The 24818-nt window shown below is 27.1% G+C and overlaps 1 protein-coding gene across 1 annotated transcript in view; it reads left to right on the top strand.

Annotated features, from left to right (window-relative positions):
* The first annotated feature begins 207 nt into the window (after positions 1-207).
* LOC108550886 (syntaxin-binding protein 5-like) overlaps positions 208-24818 on the top strand; it is a 78164-nt gene continuing 53553 nt past the window's right edge. The window contains 8 exon segments of the mRNA XM_017904786.1: positions 208-219; positions 5690-5753; positions 14218-14422; positions 15847-15922; positions 19633-19787; positions 20060-20351; positions 21980-22223; positions 23970-24223. Coding sequence (XP_017760275.1) covers positions 14218-14422; positions 15847-15922; positions 19633-19787; positions 20060-20351; positions 21980-22223; positions 23970-24223 — 1226 coding nt within the window. The 5' untranslated portion in view covers positions 208-219; positions 5690-5753.

The raw sequence follows: 24818 nt of genomic DNA, 5'->3' as shown, positions 1-24818 counted from the left end.
GAGACGATTATTACTTAATTATTATTACTTAATTATTTAAATCTCGTTTATATTAAAAATATTAATATATCGTATTTTAAACAGAATAACGTACATCCACCTACCACTGCAAAGTAAATGGCTGTACGTTGGTACAGAACGAGGGAACATTCACGTACTGCATATCGAGACGTTTGTCCTTTCTGGATATGTAATTAATTGGAACAAGGCTATCGAAATGTAAGTACGCAAACGTTTGTCTAAGTGGCTTAAGTTATAGATACGATTGATCAACTATGAACAGTGTCACAGTGTACATGTGTAGAATAAACAATGCGAGCGACACACACTATTAAATTGCAATTATGTCTTGTTCAATACCTTTATTTTCACTCCTATTCTTTATATATTTGGACTGTTTACCAATTACTAAATGAATAGCTTGGATTTTTTGATAAAACGAGTTACAATGGAGGTTTTTATTTCACTACATTTTTAGCCAATTATAACATTTTATTGACAACCTGTGAAGATAATATTAAACATTAGATAGATTAAATAAGTATAATTAACCTATATACAGTTTCGAATTGTGTCGAGTATGTCATGGAAATGAATGTACCTAAGTTTCGTTTATACATTAATTTGCTAATTTCTTAATTATTTTTGCTATAAGACAAAAGTGATATCTTACATTTTATGATGGAAATACATACATATACGATGTGATTTATGTCATCGTCGAAAGGAATATAAATGTAACATAATAATGAAAGTAATTTAAAAAAAAATTGAAAAATTAATCTAAAATCGAATATTGTAAATGATAAAGGTATTAATTTCAAAGAAAATAAATTTTTCTTTTCTTTATTTTTCATGAACTAAAGGTCATACGTGAAAATATAACATACAGTGTATTGATATAAATTATCAAGTACTAAGTATATTTTAATATTAATAAGCTTTATAATGTCCATTAACTTAGCCATTGCCGCTATAAGTACCAATTGGAGTTATTTCCAAAAAGATGAGTGAGATTAGAATTAAGAAGTTTAATTTGCAATCATAAGTACGTTGTATTAGGATGTGTGCATATGTATAATGTGTGAATGTATGGAGGGAATACTTAATCCAAAGAACATGAATTCTAAAACCATTCCCTGTAATTTTATTTTAATGTTTTATTTTAAAATGAGCGGTTTCAGAAAAATATTAGTGGATTGAAATGATAATTTTCAAAAATCAACAGTATAAGTAATTAGTATATAATAGTAATTAATGAATAATTACTGTGTAAAGTTTTCCATTTAGCTCTTGTCTATCCAAGAAGGATGAGAATAATGTTATTTGTGCAAATAAAATTTTAAGAGTAAATATAATATAAAAATAATATTGAGTAAATATGTAAATCTAACTGTAAATCTTGTATCATTAGAATATCAATGTGTCTAATAATGTGATTGTGAAGAGTTTCACAATAGCAAAGTCATTAGTGTCAAAAGATATTTTTGCAGATAGATAATAATTGCAAAATTTTATTGGTGATTGATATATTTGTTGAGTGTAATACTTAACAAAATTAATATATTTCAAATTATTTCAAGTTAAATTGCAAGGCAGTGTGTTTATAATCAGAGAAGCAAGAAATAATTAACAAGTTTTTGAAAGTGTCATATTTAACTAATATATGAATATTCAGTCTGTGAATAATGTATGAAAACTTTAAATGTATGTATAGAAATTTCACACATAATTTGGCACAACTTGCTTATTTGATCTGCTAGTGATGGACATGATAAAAGTGACAGAGGAAAAAGTTTTATTAGAGTTTATAAGCAATACACTGGTATAAATTAATAAGTATTTTGCATATGCATATACAATGTTTTTACCAGATATAAATAATTATATTTTGTAAACTAAAAGTGAATATAACAAGCAAGATAAGTTTGACGTATTAAAGTTCAAGTCAATACTTGGTTTGTAATAAAAGAAATGTATTCAAAATTTTATAATAACATACAATTATTGTTATGTGTAATTATATATACAGAGTACTCTATCAACTTTGTTTATATCTCCAGATATTGTTCAGTATCTTCTTTATTTCAAATAAGAATATTATTTATGAAATTGAATTTAGCAAATTGAAAAAAGACATAATATGATGGTAATAATTTTTATTTAAATGAGGTACAGAGGTAAAGAGGATATCTTCAAAATTTTTATCCTCAAATTTAATAACTAGTATATCCTAAATATGAAAGTACTTAATATACAACACAATAAATGTGGTTTATTACTTCATTTATTATACATTAATATACTACATATACTACAACTTACTTTTACAACTTATTTTTCTTGAGATATATATTTATTTTAATTCTTTTATTATGAAACATATTGAATCATATTTTCAAGTGAAAATTAATAGTAAATAGTAAATATCATGAAATAACTATTAAATTTTCGATATTTTTTAGTATTATTAACCTTATGTCTTTTTTCCATTATAAAACTTTTTTTGAATAATATTTTCAATTATTATTTGAAATAACTGAGGTTATACCATGTACAATTATTAACTGTGGTTGATAAGTAAATTTAATATGATTCTTATTTTGAAAAGTAAATTTTTTAGGTTCCTCGATTACGTTTTTTGTAGCTTCTGCTATTATTATACTTTTCACGATTAAATGATTTACATCTCCTAGTAATGTGTTTGAAATATTGTTGAGAAAAAGAGTTAAATTTAGAGATTACAGAAACAGTTTTATAGATCTAACACTGCTTTAATCAATTTGAAGCTGGTTAGTTAAAGATATTTTTATTTTTCTACGACTATAACAAATAATTTCATATGAAAAAGAAAACAATAGAAATCTTACAGTTTTATTTCGATTCAATTTTTCACGATAGAAGCAAAATTCTGATAATGCATACTTAAATATATTCCAAAAACTCATATAAAAGATATGTTAATTTGAAGATATGAATTTGAAGATATGTTAATTTTTTTATATTCAATATTTTATGCGTAATTACTAAAGTAGAAATGTTTATGTATCGAAACTATTTCAGAATGTGCAAATAATATATATGAGCTGTGAAAATATACTAACAACCATGCAAAGAAATATGCAATACATGCATAACAAATTTGGAGATGTGTTATAGTAATGAAATCTTTGTTATTTATATATTATGACTTTAATTTAAATTGTATTTTTCTATGTTTTTCGTGGTAACTTGTGAGTATATTAGTTAAAATTAATTTTTAGTTCGATACATATTCAAAGTTTCATATGAGAGTATTTCTTGTCACAGATATTTTTCATATTTTTGATGTGATACTTTTCGCGATTCTTTTTTCGACATCATATAATTGTGTCTAGGTATTTGATAATGTATACCATTGTGTATTTTTATTTTTAAATACACAATAAATTTGTTTGAACGCTCAATAAATAATGTTTATATAATGTATAATAATATAACATAGCTAAAGGAGAACAATATAAATAAAATAAAGAATTCATTTAAAGACGAAATATATTTCTATTTAAATCTCACTTGTTACTGATTTTTTATGAAAATATATATTTGCGCAAACACTCCCACTCTAGTAATTACAATAATCTGATGATTTAGTATTCTTATTATAAAATACATTTGTTTTAATAAATGTTTGATGAAGAATGCAATTATTGGGATTAATGTTTCTTTTAGTATGTAATTTTAGAATTTCATATGCGAAATATCAAAATTATCTTTTGTGTTATTCAATTTTATTCAATATAGACAATAAAATTAATATACAATAAAATTATTCTTGTTTAAATTTTAAAAATTTTTGCTCTTTCATATTTATCTCATATAATATTAAATTTGGATGCAATTTATTACTATTACTTGTTATCTAAAACCCGGTGCTCATTTTTATTCTTTGATACTTATTAAATAAATGAGTGTAAGGAATAGATTTATATTATAGTATTACATAAAGAAAAATTTATGACTATTTAATTACTTCATTTATAAATTATTATATTTTTTAACGAAAGAAACATATATAAAATGTTTATTACAATTTTATGTATTAATAATTTTCTCTATTTAAAGTAAAAATTAATAAATTACATTTAAAGATTATTTTTTCTATTTTTATATTATTGATTTTTATATTTATATTAAAATATTAAATATTTTTAATTTCACGAAGAACTTGTTCATTCTCTTGACATAACAATAAGATGTATCTCGTGTTTATACAGTTAATTTTTGAAAAACATAAAAATAAATGATGATTAATGACAATGAAATTATTAATAAAATACAAAAATTAATGTGTTCAAAATAATTTAATGGAATATATCTTAAAACATTATACTGCAAATGAAAATATGCAAATTTGTTATATATTACTATTTCTGTACATGATTTTACATATTACTATAAACACAGAATAAGGCAATCTTTTATTTTTCTTTTAGACTCATGGAATGGAAGAATATATTCTTTAATAGTACAAATAACAAACATTGTATAGTATTTATAATACCAATTTATTTTTCTACATTTCAATTTATTCATTCAGTAAAACACGTCAAATTTTCAAATTGAAGTAAATGTCAAATAACGTAATAGATATTGATATTTAATTTCTACTTGCAGTATTTAATCTAAATTAATCGAAATTATAGCAATGGCCATGAGAATATAAAAAAATAATTTCCATAAGCTGTTTTATAAAATTGGTACGACGCATTGATATTTATGAAATAATTTCTTTCTAGTCTTTCTAGGAATAAAATAATCATCAAAATGGACAAGATTTGCAGTTGAAAGATTTAAGGAAATACATTTATGGTGTAATTTAAAAATGTTATAACCGTTTTGTTGTTTTAGATATGAAAACTGATCTATCGATATTTTAACCCCTACGTTTAATATAATTTGTGACCTTTAATACTTTTAAGTTTAATCCATTCTTCTTGCTCATGATTTTACTTCGAAGTTAAATAAAATATAGCTTTCTCAATACAAATGTAGCATTACCGAAATTACAGAATACTCTGGTTAGACTGATTTCTCTCCCCTATCCCCCAAAAATAACAAAATTGAAAGAAAAACGATAATTTAGGATTTTCCAAGGTGATATTTATTATGTATATGTTACGCATTATGCACAAGCACAGCTTTCATCGTATTTTGTGCATCTGTTTTGATTTCTTGTTTAAAGTTTTTTCCTAATTTTTCTTATTGTTTTCATAGATTATAATATATCGTACTGATTCGTACAGGTACTGAAGCATATCGGTAAATAATAACTTTTATTTCAAAGGAATTTAATCAATTTCCAAAATTTCAACGAAATCAATTTCTTTGCCCCCAAATAATAGAAACGAAAAAGGAGAAGGAAAAAAAAGAAAAGAAATAAATGAAAAAGAATAAAAAATAGAACGTTGTGTATAAAATTTGAATGAAACTTGTATCTGAACGTTCCAACAGCTGAACTCACATATATTCAATTATATGAACTGATTCTATACGAAAATATATGTAGGCATCTAGATTACGTATACGAATACGACACATATACACTTACACGACAACGCACACTTAATACCAACACGTATACACGCGCGTGCGTGCGCGCGCACACACACACGCACACGTATATAATATATGTATATATATTTTCCAGATCTAGAAAGACCCATCCTGGTGCTGTAGTACACTTGAGTGATAATCCTTTAGATTTGAGCAAGGTACGCGTGTTTTTGAGTACGTTTTATTTTGCATTATTCTCCATCCTTACCATGACGTCATTACCTTACATTATTTAATATTATGTCGAATTATGAAACTATGAAATCATGATGTTAGGATATTCTCAATGTTCATTTCAACATGTTATTCTTCATTTTTTTTTCTTTTTTTCTTTCCTTTTTTTTTTTTTTTTAATAATAAATCTTCCTTAAGGTGTTAATTGTAACAAGACTCAGAAGTGTGTGCTTGCATGTTGTGTGTGTGCATGCGTGCATGCTATTATTGTCGTACAAAATGGTTTAACGAAGTTATTTCTTTCTGATAAAGTCGTATCGTTTGATTTGTTACTAATACATGTGTTATGCAGATGGAAAGTAATGGGACCATTTAACATTCTCTTGTTTATTCCTTGTATTCGAGCCAAATTAAAGTTGCAATATTTATTAGCAATATGTTTCTTTATAAATATATACCATATCCGATTTTCACTTAAATTTATTCATGCACCCGGAGCTATTTTAAATTCGCAACAAAATGAGTAACAAGTATATTTAATTGAAGTCGACGGTTTTATATTTAATTGAAATTCTCCGCTCTGGTTGAGTTAATTTTCATTTTTCGTTCCGTTATTTAAATACTAATATTTATTTTAAATAAGGATGCATCTGTTGCGATAGTAACGAACACGATTATTTTTAAATAACTGCATTTATCGTATAGATGAAATAACTATATTTAAATTAATTAAATAGCCCTAAATAACCGTATAAATTCGATAGCTATATTTATTGTATAGATCATATCCTCTTGTTTTCCATATTTCCAAGTCCCATTACTTTTATATCGCTTCAAGCATAGTGTTGTTGCGTTAGTCACAAAACTTATCAAGAGCTTAATAACAATTTATCTCGCAATCATAATCACTCATCTTTTTATACATTATACACAAATTCATTATTAATATAATTGTATCGAAATCAGAATTAATATATATGTATGTGTATGTATATTAGGTTCGTTCTTATTTCTTTGTATTGGGACTTCTTCATCTGATTCCGTGGGATTGTTCTAATTCATAAGAAAATGATGGCAGTAGACTTTGAATTAGACCGAGTAATGGTAAAACATGTCAATGCATACTTCTGGGAGTCTTACAGTGTGTCATACGAGTATTCATACTTATATTTCAAATAATACATATTTCAGATAATTATTTTCTCTTGCATCACATGTTTCAAAGTTCCTATCAATGTAAATGTATGTTATAATAAAGTTTAAAATTAAAGCATACTAGATTCGTAAATATTTATTAACAGTTACGTATTAAAATAATAAATATTAATATTTTTATATAAGTGATAAGTATTTTCAAATCTTTAATGCGACGATGTTAATTTTGCAACGATTGATTTTAATTTGTCTTGGCATAGTGAGTTACTCCTTGAAATAAAGTTCATATGGTATTTAAGTAGTAGAAAATTCACTTAATGCAATACACATCCTCATTTATAAAAATTTTGAAACTTGTGTTGTAAACGAATAGCAATTTAGAACTGGCAATTGGAAAGAGAAGAATACTTTTGTGACTTACTATACATAGAAAATATGAAATTCACGCAGTAATTTCAATTTTATATCGTATAAATATTATAATATTTAAGCTGTCTATTTATCTGATTGTTGTTTTATTTAAAAATCTGGTTATAAATATAAGCAGAAATGTTTCGAGTGGTGTACCTTTTATAATTTTTAACTATTATAATTTCTATATTATTCAATTGAGTTTAGATGCTGAAGTGGATTCGAAGATGTAAAGGAATAAAATAAATTCTTTTAAAAATTTAGAAATATATTATTTGCAAAATAACGCGAATAACAAGTATAAAACTTAACGTTTTTGTTATTAAATTCACGCTACTTGCAAAAGTGCTCCATTTATACAGTTGGAAAAACGATATAAGTAATCTTTTACAATTTGTGATAAATACCTTTTCTGAATTTCATCTGCAATAATTTAACACATATTTAATTACGTTTATTAGCTATAATTAACAAAAAGTAAATATTTCAATTTTAATTTTTACGTATATTATGTAATAGTAAATTAATTATTATTAACTTTCAGCTATTATTTACCATTTTCTCCAAACTATGATGTATCTTCTGTTCAAATTAGCAGGTTTCTGGTTAAAAATTTTTCTTAAATCTTTTTCTTCAGAGATAATATATTTTCACATAATGCAAAAAGGTTTATTTTATTCTACTACCTCTTTGAAATCATATTAATATCTAAACGAATACTTACAATTAGTTTAAATCGCCTAAATCAAGATGACTACAGAAGCTATGAAAACTGAAAATAATTTTCTACTAAAACAAGAGAAAAAAGAAAATAGGTCAACAGTCAGAAAAATTGGCATTTTTGAAATTATATTTGAAATAATGATGAAGCAACGTACCATGCATTGCTTAAGAAATGATTTGTAAGATGATGTGGAAGCAAGAGGACTAGTTCTTTAACATCAGGTGATTCATTTTCGAAACTCAATCACAGTAATCTTAACACTAGCTAATATTTCTACGAGTAAAGAAAGATACACGTATTCTATTTCTTTGTAATTGTATTATCAGAGGTCTATCGAAATAGAATCAATCCAACCCACATTTTTCCCACGGATCATCTTCTGAGCAGCGCATAGTACACAATACAGTAGGCCTGGATAAGTGATCTAAGACGGCTTTAGATCTGAAACTAGGATACCGTCTTCTTATCAGTCTTTGTACCATGAAAGTACTAAGATTGAAGATACTACGCTAAGTCTTTTTAGCGTAGTATATAATTCTCTTTTATAAAAGAGAATTGAGAGATGCTATAGTTTTTCGTGATCAGTCAGCCACACATCAGAAGAACGATTTTGAACACTCAATGAGTTATCTACTTTGAATCAATTTTGAAACTCGATTTTTTATATTTTTCAGTGGTTCCTTGTGAAACCATTTTTAACGAATTGCTAAAATTTTGTCAGTGTAAATAAATTTAAACATAGACTTTATTTGTACTATATTTAATTAACTATCTGCTATTATACACGAATTTGAATTACCATTTTGGTTTAGGTTATTCTTTCCTGTAATAATAACAATAATTGAATTTAATTATACTTGAATTTATTTTTGTTGAGGAAATTTTTCAGTAGTTCTTTGTGGAAATATTTTTAACGAATTGCTGAAATCTTTTTAGTGTAAATAAATTTAAACATAGACCTTATTTATACTATATTTAATTAATTATTTGTAACTATACACGAATTTCAATTATCATTTTGATTATTCTTTCATGTAACAATAACAATAATGGAATTTAATTATATTTCAATTTATTTTTGTTGAGGAAATTTTGATAATTCTGTGGAAATAGTTTTGTTCGAATCTGATTTTAAATATGAAAATTTTCATTTGTATTCATTTTAATTTGTGATATTATCAATGTATTAATATTAATTTCAAATATTATTTATGTATTAGTATTATTATAACGATTAATCTATTATATTAATTTATTAGAAAATTTTATTAGGTGGTATAATTTTATTGGGTGTTCGAACTGATCTCTCTGATCTATCACCAATTGATCACGTTTAACTCGATTACTGTTTGTCACTTCCATACAGAAGTGGTGGATTAGCACGAAAGTTGAAGAAACTGAGCAAAAGTCAAGTCACTTATCTCAAATTACAGCAATGTCTGGTTAATATTGGTTAAAGTCTTTCGATATCCACTCAGTCCCCAAATCTCGGGAATACTCCATCCAAGGGATCATCCCCGACTTCGATTCAGACTGATAAATTAAATATAGCGAATTCCAGCGAGTGAAAGAACCAATTAAATTGTATTTAAACTCCATCTGAACTCATTTTGGACGTTACCGCGATGCTTTTTATCGAGGGGGAATAAAAGTTTTGAAAATTTCATGCTTTGTCAACTGAAGTGACGGTTGGCTTTAAGTTTCGAGTGGCGACAACTTTGTCCTCCAGTTCACCTTCGTTTGCTATATTTATTTTATCGGTATGAGTTGAACTCGTGGAATTCGTAGAAATTCGAATCTGCCATGGATTTGTTGATCTCGACTTTGTGGATCCAGATATTTCAATATTAACCCTTTGCACTCGAGAGCTTCAGTCACCATTTCCTAAAATTTGGAAGATCGATATTAATTAATATATCAAATTTAATGTAATGTAACAGTGTGCGAGGTATCGAAATCAAATAATTCTACAATTCTGTTATTATACAATTCTATATTTACTGCTAAAAAAAGTATCGTCAGTTTTTTAATAGAGGATCTTTGAATTTCTACTCTTCTCTAGCCAAAAAATCATCGAGAGCAAAGAGTTAACCAGGTATTGTTATATTATACTGTATTGTATTTTTCACACAGAACTCCCAGGGGTTTGAAACTTCATTTTTCGTTACGTAACTAATCTCAAAGACTATAGACATCATTTTTTAGTGGATTGCAACAATTATAATGGGCACGATGAAAAAGATCTCTGAAACATTTTGGATTATTCGTTATTAAGAACCACCCTCGTATGCACACACAATGTGTCTTTTGAAGATATCTAACGCTCAGAATGCAAACTATAAATACGTAGACGTTAACCAATTCATGAAACATTTATGTAGTTTTGCGATTTCTGTGTATTTTCTGTCATCTTTGTATATGTAAATTATATTTCATCATACGATTTAAGAAACTTAAGATATGTAAAAATGGAGCGGCATTACAAGGAAGGTCGAGAACGTCATATGTACATCATATTTTTATTCAAAGGTATCATGTATGTAAGATAACCATAATGAAATTTGAAGAGCCTAATTCGAATAAAATTGTGTTATAAGTGGCTTTTACCACGTGATTCGAATAAAATTATACAGCATTGCTTACGAAAATAGGAAATGTGTCATATGAAATTAGTTCTAGTTAAGCAATATTTAAAAACATTATGGTTGACTTGGTAATTGAATAATTTGACACATTTTTCGTTACATACTGTCTATTTTAATATTATAATATCGTTATACTATATTTTATAATAGACAGCACAGGTAAGATTTTAGTATGTTTTTCAGTAGATGTTCTTCAGGGTTCCAAGTCCTAAAAATTCAACTCAAGCTGAAATTTATGTATAAACAAATAAAATCAATTTTTACGAAGTTATCGCCAAAGTGTGAAAAATTATATTCGATAAATAAAATTTAAAGGGGTATTTCTATATTTCTCTGAAAAAAATTATTTTTTTCTGCTTATAATATATTTCTTGATGAGCAGAAGGTTCTTTCAAACTTTCATTTTTAAAAGTTCTATATACAGTGATTCTCCGTTAATATTGAAATTTTTTAATTTGGAAAGTCGATTTTAACGAGTTTGAGATAAAATTTTAATTTTTAAAATTTCTTCAGCTTAACTCAAATTGGTAAAATAGACAGAGTAACTAATTAAAAGAAAATTTTTTACAACTTCTAGTTTCTTTTGATAACACAATTGCAATGGAGCTCGAAATAAGTTGAAATTTCTAAAATAAATTGAAAATAAATTAAAAATGTGGGTTCAATCTGATTATTTTGATTTGTAAATGACTGGCTGAAAGAAAGAACATTATCAATTCGTTGGAGAAGCATCGCTTTAGTATTTGGATCAGCTGATGAAAAATGTTCAAAGTAAAGTTTATATAAATATAATTACTAATTGTTTGCTATAGTGCTTCTAAATTCGCCTTCAAAATTTATCCTACATATTCAAATAAAATTTTTCTTTATGTAGTTGTGCTAACAATATTATTTTAACAAACTTAATTTTTATCACGTGTGCATTAACCCTTTGCGCTCCATGATTTTTTGGCTAAAGAAGGGTACGAGTTGAAAAATTTTCTGCTATAAGGCTGATGATATTTTTTGAGCACTAAATAAGAAATCGTATAATAATTAACACGGAGAATTATTTAATATCGATACCTCGTACACTGTTACATTATTTTAAATTTGATGTATTAATTAATATCGAGTTTCGAAATTTTATCAAATAACGACTGAAGGGCGCCTCTCGAGTGCAAATGGTTAATTTTGCTCCAATTATATGAGGACCTATTCATTTTTACATACAATTATACGTACTTGAGCATATTTTCATTTAATTTACATCAAAATAGTCGGATTAAACTCGTATTTAAATTTATTTTAATCGATATATATATTATAACTTTTGACTTCAATAAAAATATGAATGGAGATTATAAATGAACATTATGACGAAATTCAAATGATAAATTTACTAGTTTTCTGTATGTTTATTTTAATTCTTATCTTTATTCGTGCTCTTTGTTATTCTCGAGAATACGATACGATAATAAAATAAACACGATAATAATGATACTAACGTTTTAAGTCGATATTAACGGAGCATTCCTATAATATAGTCTCTACGATAGTTTTACTTTCAGTTATCTGATCGTGTCACGTCGCGTTTGGGTGCAATTGTGATCGTAAATAAATAACTGAATCGAATAAAATGAAATATCTTGTAGAATTATGAATGTGTTATTTTTCCACGAAGAAGGTTGTAATAAATATAAAATATATTTTTATTATTGAGTTGGTTATTTATTCGCGATCTTACGTTAATTGAAAAAATATTTTCTACGATCAAGATGGCGTCAATCGTTTGTAACCTGAATCCTTCTGAATTCTTCCTGTACTATTTATTGTCGATTAATTTTGTTTGAATTTTGCATTATTTTCACGGAAATATTTTCTATTCAAATTTTTATTCCATGCGAAAAAATAAAATTATTTTTGAAAAATAATACAGACGTGGTAACATAACATTTATATAATGAAATCTTAGCGTACAAACGATATTTATTTAAAATTTAGAATACTATCGTCGTTGCTTTTGTTATTGTAAAAATGGAATATCTTTGCATCTAGTACAAGATTTTGAATTACGTAACTACCTCAAAAATGGAAATGTGTAACTAAATTTTTTAGGCCTAATTCCTGATAAATAATACATTTTAAAATTCTTAATGAATGTTTATTTCATTCAATTCAATTACTACTAACTTTAATCTTATCAGATACTCGAAAGTAGAACAATTATGGAAGCTACTCTAATTAAAATTATCTTTTATAAACCTGGTTTTTAATAATTCTTCTATTACTAATCTACTCGAAGAAAATGGAATACTAATTAGGTAAATGGAAAATTTTAATAAAGTGTTTAAAGAAATGGTAGTGCTATCTCTATTATATTTTATATTTAAATTTGTGAGCGTTTGGCGCGCAGTTTAAAATCATTCAGTCGAGCCTATAACTATATAAGATTCTAGATAATACATTTGTCATAAAATGGAACAATTCTGGGAAATGGTGAAATTAAAGAAATTGCCCAAAAGTTTTCTACTAATTGTAATTTAAGATCTGCTTTAATATAAACTCATTTTCAATATTATTGATATTTTTGATATTTTTGATAGTTTTACAGTCAGACCTTGGTATGGAAGTATATTATTCTACATTTTTTCACTTATTTTCATCTAAAATTACCTGCTTCTAATCGTCCTGTACATTCTCATAATAATATTCTGTACATTTTTATAAGCTTAAAATATCGTTCCAGGACTTATTTTTATGTATTTTGTGTGCGCGTAAACTTTTACATATGTTTGCAGAATCGCGCATGTATTTGTATATACATTAAATTCGTACATCAAACATTTAAAATTTTACACCAAATTTAAAATCTAGCAATATTGATATTTTTCTTGTTCATTTATGATATGAAAATGAATATTTTTGTAGTATTTCCGTCAGTAAAAACGTCGATCCTGTTAAAAAATTTACATCATTGATAAATTCTTATGAATATTTCACTTAATTTACATGTAGTAAAATTTGCATATGGTGCACGATTTACATGATCAAAATCCTACGTTTATAAATATTAATGTATGGAAAGCAGCAGGTTTTTGTAAATGACTAGTTAGAGATAACTTGGAAAGTGATACTTATTGCCAAATTGGACGTAAATATTTATTTAATATTATTTTTTAGTTACTTATACTTGTAATAATAATTCTCGAATGTCAACGTGCTGGATATCCATTAATTACTCATGTTACAATTCATAATTACATACAGTTTCAACACACAGTTTCAAAAAAGTCGTCGATCGTGTTGCATCTAAACTAATATCAAATTTTGTGACCCATTCTGCACTACATTCTCATATTTGTCCTTGTTGTGTGTACGTAATTTGTATTATAAATTATATCAGTGTATTATGAAAATTCCGTTTTATTATAAAAATTTACATATAACATCTTTCTTAGACTAGCTATTTCCGATATAAATATTTCCTTTTCCAGGATACTCGTTTATCATGCTGCTAATCTTTGATTTCAGATGCTGATAGGATATGAATCGGGGCAAATAGTGTTTTGGGACTTAAAGACAAAAAATGCGGATTACAGATGCCAAAGTGATGTACCATTGAGATCGATATCTTGGCATCACGAGGGTAAACAATTTATGTGTAGTCACACTGATGGCTCCCTGACAACATGGACGGTGCGTCAATTAAGACCAACGAATATAACGCATCCACACGGTGAGAATATTTCTTTCCCATTTGTTTTAAAAGTTTTAAACATGTCGATGGAAATATTTAATAAAATGTTAATTATTTAACAGAGAGTATAAAATATGTACATATTGTAGCGTCACATACAGTCTCTACTACTCTGGAGAGTACTTCGGTTCTAAATTTCCGCAGACTAGGGACTGGATCTGATTTAATCTCGACTAATTAACTCTTAAAGACTGCTACTAATAACGAACAACTCTTTGTAGACTCATTCTTAAAAGACTCTTACAGAACTCTTAACGAACTGTTAACGAACTGCCAACGACTTAAACAACTACTCTTAACGAACTTCACGAATTATACTCTATCTTCTAGAACGGGCCCTTTTAAGCTCGTTTAGAAGGCAAGGGCCTTCTCTGAAAGAGGGGAAAACTCCCTCCACGCTAAGCTCAGGGGTGGAAGAAACTCCTTCTTCCTGCTTAGGCTCTCCTAACCTAACCTAACCAAACCTTCTTTTTTTTTTCTTTTTTTTTTATGTGGGGGAAATTTTCAAAAGATACCCGACCCCCCGAACTATTTTTAGTTACAAGTTACAAATTTGTTTATTTACGTCAGTTAAATTTCTCAAACGGTGCTAATAAAATATGAAATTTAAAAATATACAAAAATGTTTAGTATAAATACATAAAAATATTTATGTTAACATTGTCTAATGTCTTTTTTTTATTTCAATCAGTTGTCAAAATAAAAATTTTTTTACTTGATCCACCTCTTTCGTTTTTAGTATAATCTTGTTTTTAAATTAATATATATACTATACTATATACTATATAATATAATATACTATACTTCACTAAAATCAAGTTTCTCATTTCTATCTATATTTATAAATATTATATTTCTATATATGTGTGTGTATGTGTATATGTAATATGCTCAATCATAAAAGTATAAAATCATATTAATTGTATAATTAGCGTATGTATTTAATCATCTACAAATTTTTATCATATTTTATTTAATTACCATATGAAATATAAGACACTAATACATACAAGTCTTTATATATAATTTCATTCTATTTTGTAGTATAATGGGATGTCAATTTAATTTATAAAAGTAAATTTCAGCAATTAAAAATATTTAAATAGTGAGACCAAAATTATCAATTCTTTGCATCAATTTAATATTCATTTGAATTTAATCTTATTTAAATTATTTGTCTCCTTATTACTTTAATAAATATTTTAAAAATATTTCTTTATATAAAGAAGTATTAAATAATTCTTTATATACTTATATAAGTAATAAAGAAATAAATATCCAAGGATATCATGATATATAATCTTTAATTTAAAATATACTGCCTAATTTTTGTGTATATATGTTGCACAATATCTTTCAGGATACTGCATATTGTATATTATCTTATTACGTATACTTTACAGCAAAAACTACTAAAGATGGTGAGCCAGAACCCTGTAAACCAATACAAAAGGTTGAGTGGAAACTTTCAAGATCAGGGTAAGATATAACTAACTTTCTTTCTCCTCGTATTACAATTAGTTGACTAGGTTTTAAATACTAAGCCTTAATATGATTAAACTTCCATAACTTTAGAAGTCTTATGCAGTGGAATATCGTATATAATAAAATACGTCGTTTAAGTAAATTTCACATTGACTGTTAACAAATATAATGCAAGTAATCATTCTCTAATTTTTAAATAAAGAGATATTAATCGTAACATGTTCCTAGGTGAATTTTTAATAAATTTGGTTTCATTTATTATATGCTTTAATATATTCAGATAATAGTAAAGAAATACAATATAAATTATTACAAATTTAATTTGAAGAGTAGATAACATTTGCATATTTAACTTACTGTCATTGCATAATTTTTAACAATAATAATTCAATTACGTGACTCATAAACTCACTTCGGGTTATTTATATTGTGTTTATTTTTATTTATTCACTTTGTAGATTCTCATGGCATATGACATTAAAGTCAGTTTTTCTCTTCTACCCTAAAAAGCTTTTAATTTTTTCATAGTTTGTTCTCTTTTCATACCTATTTATAGTTTTGAAATTATAAAACTAATTGTTTACTTTGTTATTTATATGCAAAGGTTTTTCAGATATCTATACTTATGCATAAACAAATATAACCATCCTGTTATGTATAAACTTCCTGCTTATTGAAATATTTTACCATTTTCAAATGATACATTAAGCATATGTATTGAAACATTGAATATTATAAATATTTGACTTTACAACAACCCACTTTATATTCAAACAATATATTATATATTTTAATTTATTTTTATGTCTACAGTTTTACTATTACTTAATTATTTATTCATATAGAAATTTACAAACATGTAAATTTAGTCTCTTAATTTATATGATATTAATTGTGATATTATGTAATATAATGTTATATAATACAATAATTAATGGATTGCTCCAATTATGTAATTAATATTATGTAATGATCTATTTAAGTAAACCTTGATTTCATTATTTATTATTTGAATTTTATTATGCAAAGGTATAAGATCAACGATATTCATTTTGCGATTTATTGCAAGTTTAATGTGACTTGTTATTATGTCCTAACACATAGATTGAAAAATTCTACTCTATATGTAGAGTGACTCTAATTTAAAAATTTACAACACTTTTAAAAATTCATTTTTCTACCCCGTGCAATTGCAGTTTCATTATTCTGAAGTATATTTGTTTATAATTCATTGTGTTTTTGTTTCAAGTCACTTGGAAGATATAAATTGATGGCTCAACATACAAAGTGCTTGAAATACAGCGTTTAGAACTTGGTGAACTTATTGTTTTCACTGAGTAGTAATCTTAAACTATTCTATCACTAATTCTTGTATAATCATATTATTTACACCTAATCATTTTATAGTCGTATTTGGATGGCGTCTCGTGGCCGGTGACTATAGTCACCCGTAGTAGCAAAAGGATTAAGATTGGGAGTGGTGATCTGTAATGTATCTGAACATCGTTTATTTTTGATAGTTATTAAGTGATACGATGAAATATCTATATAGTTACGTTTTTTTTTTTTTTTTTTTTTTTGTTAATAAAAGTAATCATTAACTTTGCAAATAGCAACTATACGTTCTCAATAACCGAAAAACAAAACTTCTGAAACTGGTCATCTTAAATAGTAATTATATAACTTGCATATTTCAAGTGCAAATTATTTGAAAATTTATTTCTTACTCGTAGAAAGAAATCATAAATCATGTTTCACTACAAGAAGGTATGAGTCATCTGGCTATATAGATCAAACCCTATATAGAGACTTGGCTAAAATATTAAAAGATTTCTTGATGCCTTTACTTAATTTTATTTCTTATGGTAATATGTAGTTTTTTAACTAACTTAACTAACTGAGTAAAGTATGTATATGTAGCTATATATTCCCTTAGATAAATATTAAAATTAAAAACATATACTGAAAAGTCAAATATTTATATATCTATTAAAATAAATCACCGAGACTCTCTGCTTTTTAGAAATTCTGTAACTTCTGGTGTTTCTTGTTAGTCACAGAAGAAAGTATTTATACGGAGAGCAGACAAGTCCAAAAATATGTTTATTACTGTCTTTAACACTAGAACTACCAACCCAGTGAAAATGACTGGTCCCAAAATTTTCCTTTTTGCAATCACCAAACACATACACCTGCTTTAAGAATAAAATTGGTATCAATTCGTATTAAGAAAGAACTGTAATCAATATATTCACTCATATTCATCGTATCGCTGAAATTACTATAATCTGTGCACGTTATAGTTAGGTACCCATTAAAGATCGGTAGTTCTAGTGTTAACAATTTCGAGAAACAAATCTTTATAATACATATGCTGAGACACTCTACATATTAATTTATTTGATTTAAGAGTGAATATTATATTAAAATTAATTGTTATAATATTGTGAATTGTTTGTGTAATAATTATATTATTTATATAGAATATTCAGCAATACGTAGGATCTATTTAATATATGGATTTAAAAGTATTCGAAAATAATAAAAGTGAGGTTGTTTCAAATATCACATTTGACATTCTTTACAAATTACAGATAATTGTTTATAGTAATGAATCTTTCAGCATTTATTACTACTTGTATTAGAGAATACTTAGAAACAATACTTCATATTTTATGTATAATCTTACAGCATAATTAATCTTCGGAGCACGGTCCCTTGTTCAACGGTAACGGGGTATCTCGAGACCCCACACTGATATTCCATGTAAATCGTGAACATTTGGTACATTTTGTACCATATTTATTACCGTTACCTAGACATATATGTAGGATCGGATTTTGGGTGGACTGACTCAAGATAATATTGTTAACTTATTAATAGAATAAAATAAGCTTATGATTAGAATGACGACTATGAAACAAGAGAGATTCGCTATGGGCACGCTCTTCTGATCTTTTTTAGACTGACTTGGACTTCTTACATAATGGTTTACACACTGACTAACACACTCCGACACACTGACTGTTTTAGACTTTGGACATACTTCGACTCTTTAAGATTGGCACACTGACTCGCCCGTGCCCATGTATTCTTATTTAAACCATTCATTCTGTCCTCTTTTCACACTCAGGCTTTCCTTCCAAATCATGTCTCTTTCCCCACAATCACAGTGGACCAGGTATTTCAAACACACACCGCAATCATAAACTAACTTCCGCTCGTCTATCGCACTAGGCTCTGTCATACACATCCATTCGATCGTAGTGTACTATCGGTAGTATTTACACATAACATGGTGCTAGATGGTTAATAACGACATGAGTTGCGTATATAATTCGTATGACTTGAACAGAAAAGCACTAAAAATTAGTTAACAGTTTAACGTATATTAATCCTTTGCAGACATAATTATTGTCGAGTCGAAATTCTCTCTGAAGGAGTGAAATTTTATTTTAAAAAATTGTTTTAAACAAATACAAGAAAATTTAGATCCGAGTTTGATCGTAGTCTATTCATACACAAATACGTGGTCGAAGTTATAAAAATTTCTTAAAATTATTTTCTTATCTTATTCTTACAATTACACAAAACGTCCTAAGACAAAGAATTAAAGCATATCCTACATGTTGCTGGACATTCTGTACTTCAAGCGATTAAACGTTCGGGACTTGAATGACGTTGAGCTGTTCTTATTAATTTAGGGAAGCGTACGTCATATTTTCCGGTGGTTTGGCGTTCGACACAACTGGCCGAACTCCAAGCATAACGGTGATACACGGGAAAACCACCACTGTACTAGAAATGGAACATAATGTGATAGACTTCATAACGCTGTGCGAAAATCCATGGACCAGTGGTATATTAACATAATTATTAAAAATCCCTTTCAGTTTATTATAGAAAGTATATAAAATATATATGCAAATGTAGCAATAAAAATTAATATGTTTTATAGATTCAATAATACAATGTATATATATTTTTCTTTCTACACGAATTATCCTTTCATATGAAAAAGTCTCTTTTTATATAAGAGAAAAGATAAAATTGATAAATGAGTGTATGTAATTCTAAATTTTGTGACTTCACGTAGAGAATTGCTATGAATAATCTTTTCTGTTTCTATAGATTATCAAGATCCATATGCTGTTGTGGTTCTACTACAAAACGACTTGGTTGTGATAGATTTATTAACTGCTGGATTTCCATGTTTCGAAAATCCTTATCCAATGGATATACACGAATCACCTGTGACTTGCTGTGCATATTTTGCAGACTGTCCTTCGGATTTAGTACCAGCTTTTTATTCAGTTGGGTCAAAGTCTCAAAAAAAGACAGGGTTCAGTGAAAAGGACTGGCCCATATCTGGTGGTGAATGGAGCTCAAGCTCAAGCGGTTACAATGAAATTATATTAACCGGGTAAATATATATTTTGTATATACGTTTTTTAAAAGAAAAATATATTTATTATCTTAGTGTGTATATTTTAGTACATATTTTAATATGATATAATATATATTTTAACTTTGATTGCCACGTTGGTCATATATGACCGGCCACGGTTTCACCTGTGACGCCACGGTGGTCATTGGTGACCGGAGCGCTGGAACTACATTGAATTACATTAAATGAAAATTGACAGTTAGTGTATTTTGAATATAACCGCTAATTAGAAGATACTTCGAAATAAAATGTGCCCTATTGAACGATTAAAAATTTTTATTAGAACATCAAGAACATATTAGAACAAATCTTGCATCTAACGGTGCACTACCGTGGCGCCCTGAGGGAAACATGTGATTTCGGCGTAGCAGTTAAAGGGTTAACCCTTTGCACTTGAGAGGTGATCTTCAGTCACCATTTCATAAAATTTAGAAGATCGATATTGATTAATATATCAAATTTAATGTAATGTGACAGTGTGTGAGGTATCGAAATCAAATAATTCTACAATTCTATTATTATACAATTCTTTATTTACTGCTCAAAAAAGTATCGTCAATTTTTTAGTAGAGAATCTTTAAATTTCTACTCTTCTCCAGCCAAAAAATCGTCGAGTGCAAAGGGTTAATATACATTTAGGAAAATAAATATTTAATTATGATGTCTATTTATCAATTGTTTATGTTAATCTATTGCATATTTTTCACTCTACTTCTTTCATATGTTATCTTATCAAATAATTATTGTAATATGTTTATAGAAATAACTCACTGTCATGGAATTTATTTTGAACTATTCTATAACACTAAAAGTAACGAAGCAGTAAAAATGTTATTCTTTTTTTAATAAGAATTAAAATTTTTTGGAAGTTAAGTTATTAAATTATTGAAGAATTGAATGTATAAGTACTCTTTTCTTGTTGAATCAGAAATATTATTACGAATACATTACAGAATATTATATATTCAATTGCAAGACTATAATGTCACACGTTATTCATATCTCGTAGCTACATATCTTTACCTAAGTTTATTATTTTGAAAAGTGTTTAATTATATTATTATAAGAGCGTCTCATCGATAAAATGGTAATCTTTATCACATTAACAAATGTTTAAATAAATCATTTTTCTATGTCAATTTTAATTAAGTATATTAAACGATATTTTGTGTTTACATACATTATTCAATTTTTTATATTACTGATATACTTAAAAAGGTTTTAATGTTACGTACAGTAAATAATTATAATTAAAATATTATAAAATATTTGATGAAATTAAAAATATTTTATAAAGAATACGTTATCACATATAGAGATTATTATTAGATATTAGCAAAATTTATTTTTTTACTAATATTTTATTATATTGTTCGTTACATGATATTACCATATCTCATATAATTCTTTCATTTACATTTGTCAAGTTTATTTCACGTATATTTCAAACCTATTTTATTATTTGTATTTTACATTGATACTTATATTCTGTGATTATAAGTGACTTATTTCTTAGAAAATGTAACCGAAATACAGTTGAATTCCACTAATACAATATAATAATTGTTTAGGATACTATATAGTACTAACAAACATATTTTCAGGCACGCTGATGGCAGTATAAAATTTTGGGATGCATCGGCAGGCACATTACAAGTTCTTTATAAATTGAAGACAGCGAAACTTTTTGAAAAAGGTAGAACGCGTAGTATAGACTCGGAAGAAGACCCTTTAGCGATACAACTCATCTTCCTCTGTCCCGAAAGTCGGAAATTAGCTATTGCGGGAAGTGGAAGACACGTTGTTTTATTTAAATTCAAAAAAGTTGAGAGTATGTCTGAAGTAGTGGTAAGTAATTTATTTTTTAACATACACATATAATTTTAATAACAGTCGCGTATGCAAATCATGGGAGTATAAAAGCCTTAACAATTGCGATAACATTAACATCGTAATGTTGTATCAGTTAATGATTAGATCGCTGAGAAGGTAATTGTTTTGTATATATGTTAACGTGAAGTATGTTAGTCAGTTAAAAAGAAATGGCGGAAAATTCGGTATTCGGTTTAACTTTGTAAAGAAAAGTAACCAAAGTCAGACCTCCAATGATTGTGTTTCTAACACTTTTCTAATGTTAATGTTAACACTAAGAGTATCAATCCGGTCCAAATGACTAGTCTCGAAATTTCTCTTTCTGCAATTACTAAAAATGTATATCTACTTTGAAAAAAATTAGTGTTCACTCATATTGCGATAGAACTGTAATTAATATACTTACTTATCTTCATCGTATCTCTAAAGTTACTATTATCTATGCCTAATGTGTTTAGGTGTCTATCAAAGATCGGTAGTTCCAGTGTTAACGTTAAAATCAATTCTGTAGCTTCAAAAGTTTCCTCAATTTGTTATTAAAACATCAATTTTGACAGAACTCGTGTAACGAATTATAGCGTAAAATATTTTTAAAGTTAAAAACAGGACAGAGCAAATGTTCCAAAGTTCTTCCTCATATTTGTCCCATATCAAAAATACTTCACATAAATTTTTTTTTTATAGGGAAAGTAAAAAATTAATTTTATTATTTACGTAATAAGGTGATTTATTTATAATATATTTCAAATCCGTGTTTGATCTTTTTGTTTCGCAGTTACGAATATATTTATTTTACTACTTCCACTCCTGATTCTAATAAAATCCTAATAGAGAAATAATTCTAATAGAATTATATAGAATAATTAAATAATTCAATTAATAGAATAATTCTAATCGAAAAATAGAACGACCTATGCTCGTTTTCTAAGTTTCTTCAAGATTTTTGTATATTATATTTAATAAATACGTTAAAGTTGTTTTAAAGACTTTAAATATCCTAGTAGCTTCATCATTTTATCTTCTTTTTGGCATAGCTAATATCTTTCTTCGTTCATTTTTGAGATCTTTTATTTTTCAGTTTCTTCTATCGTTCATTATTTTTTATAATTTATAAATTAACGTGATTAAAAGGAACATATTCGGTAAAAGGGTGCATTGACTAAACTGTCACTTCTAATGAAATATACAGAGTTCGATTTGAGTAAAGAATTATTTTTAAAATATCCCGTGATATTTATTATTACCTTTAAAAAACAATGAGAAAAACACATATTATTACATTTACTCTATTCGTATAAATTAGAAGTGCGAAATGAACACTAGCCAATTTAGAAATTAAGTTACGAAGAGAAGACACGATGAAATAGTTTCATGAATCATAAAAGTAGAAATAAAGGAGTTCTTCATTACTGCTAAATAACATAGATTGTCATGATTTTCTTATTTTCTGGCATTATTCTGTGAAAGAAGTCCAATTTTGGTTACTTTTTTCTGACAATAAGCTATTAATTCTTCGACTTTTGAAAAACAAAATCCACTACACGTTTTTCTATAAAATCATATTTACGTACTAAAAGTCATCCTATAAACGCTAGAACGCTATTATGTTTGACTTTGTTTTAAATTGGGAATTATTTGATTTGCATAATTATATTATAGTATTAACATAACAATTTAATGCTTGCCAATTCAATTGTAACGATTCATTGGCGTTTACTGTAGACTTTAGAGATATCACTGACAGCTGATCCAGCCAAGGAAATCGAAAGTTCATCCGACCATGATTCTCCAGCTGGTAATACTTCAGGAAGTAGCGAGTCGAAAAATAATGAGTCGAACCAACCGCTTAAAGTTAAGACTGGTTTACAGAAGAGGGCTGCAGGCTTCCAGGCAACCTTGATATGTTTAACGATTGCCAACAGTGGAGAACAGGCTGAAAATATAACAGCTCTCAGTTTGAACTCTTCCTATGGTTTGTAAGTATCCTCCTTTATTAACTTGAACATTTATTAACACCCGTAGTACCTCAGTGGCATCTTATGGAGAACGACTATAGTCGCCTGTAGTACCTCAGTGGCATTTTATGGAGAACGACTATAGTCGCCTGTAGTAGCGAAAGGGTTAACAAACGGGTTGTTTTTCCGCTGTACTTCTCGGTTTCCAAGCATTTTCTAAGGGAATTAAATATATATGTGCCCATAATTATGAAAGTATTTTCTTCACGCATAAATATACTTCAAATTAATATTTTTCAAGTTAACGTTTAACGAACAGGCTGCGTAAATCTACGTTTTTCCATTTTGAAACACCCGTTCTTCCTAAGACGAGTCACGTAGATTTACGTTTTCGCTTGAATTTTTATTAAGCTGTGTTACAAATATGGAAAAATAATAGGGAAGTTCGTACGATATACTTAATTAACGAAGCCAACATTATAGTTATCGATAAAAATACTGGAGATGGAGAAGATATTGTAGGATGGCGAAACTGGTCTTGAGACACCGAAAATGCACGAAAGAACAAGAACACAATAACAGAAACTCAAAACTCGTAAACTGATTTAACTTAGGG

The sequence above is a fragment of the Eufriesea mexicana genome, unplaced genomic scaffold (genome assembly GCF_001483705.2).
Source record: "Eufriesea mexicana isolate 0111107269 unplaced genomic scaffold, ASM148370v2 scaffold3380, whole genome shotgun sequence".
Lineage (NCBI taxonomy): Eukaryota > Metazoa > Arthropoda > Insecta > Hymenoptera > Apidae > Eufriesea > Eufriesea mexicana.
Note: the sequence above shows the minus strand (reverse complement) of the source record. Positions and strands in the feature narration are given on the sequence as shown.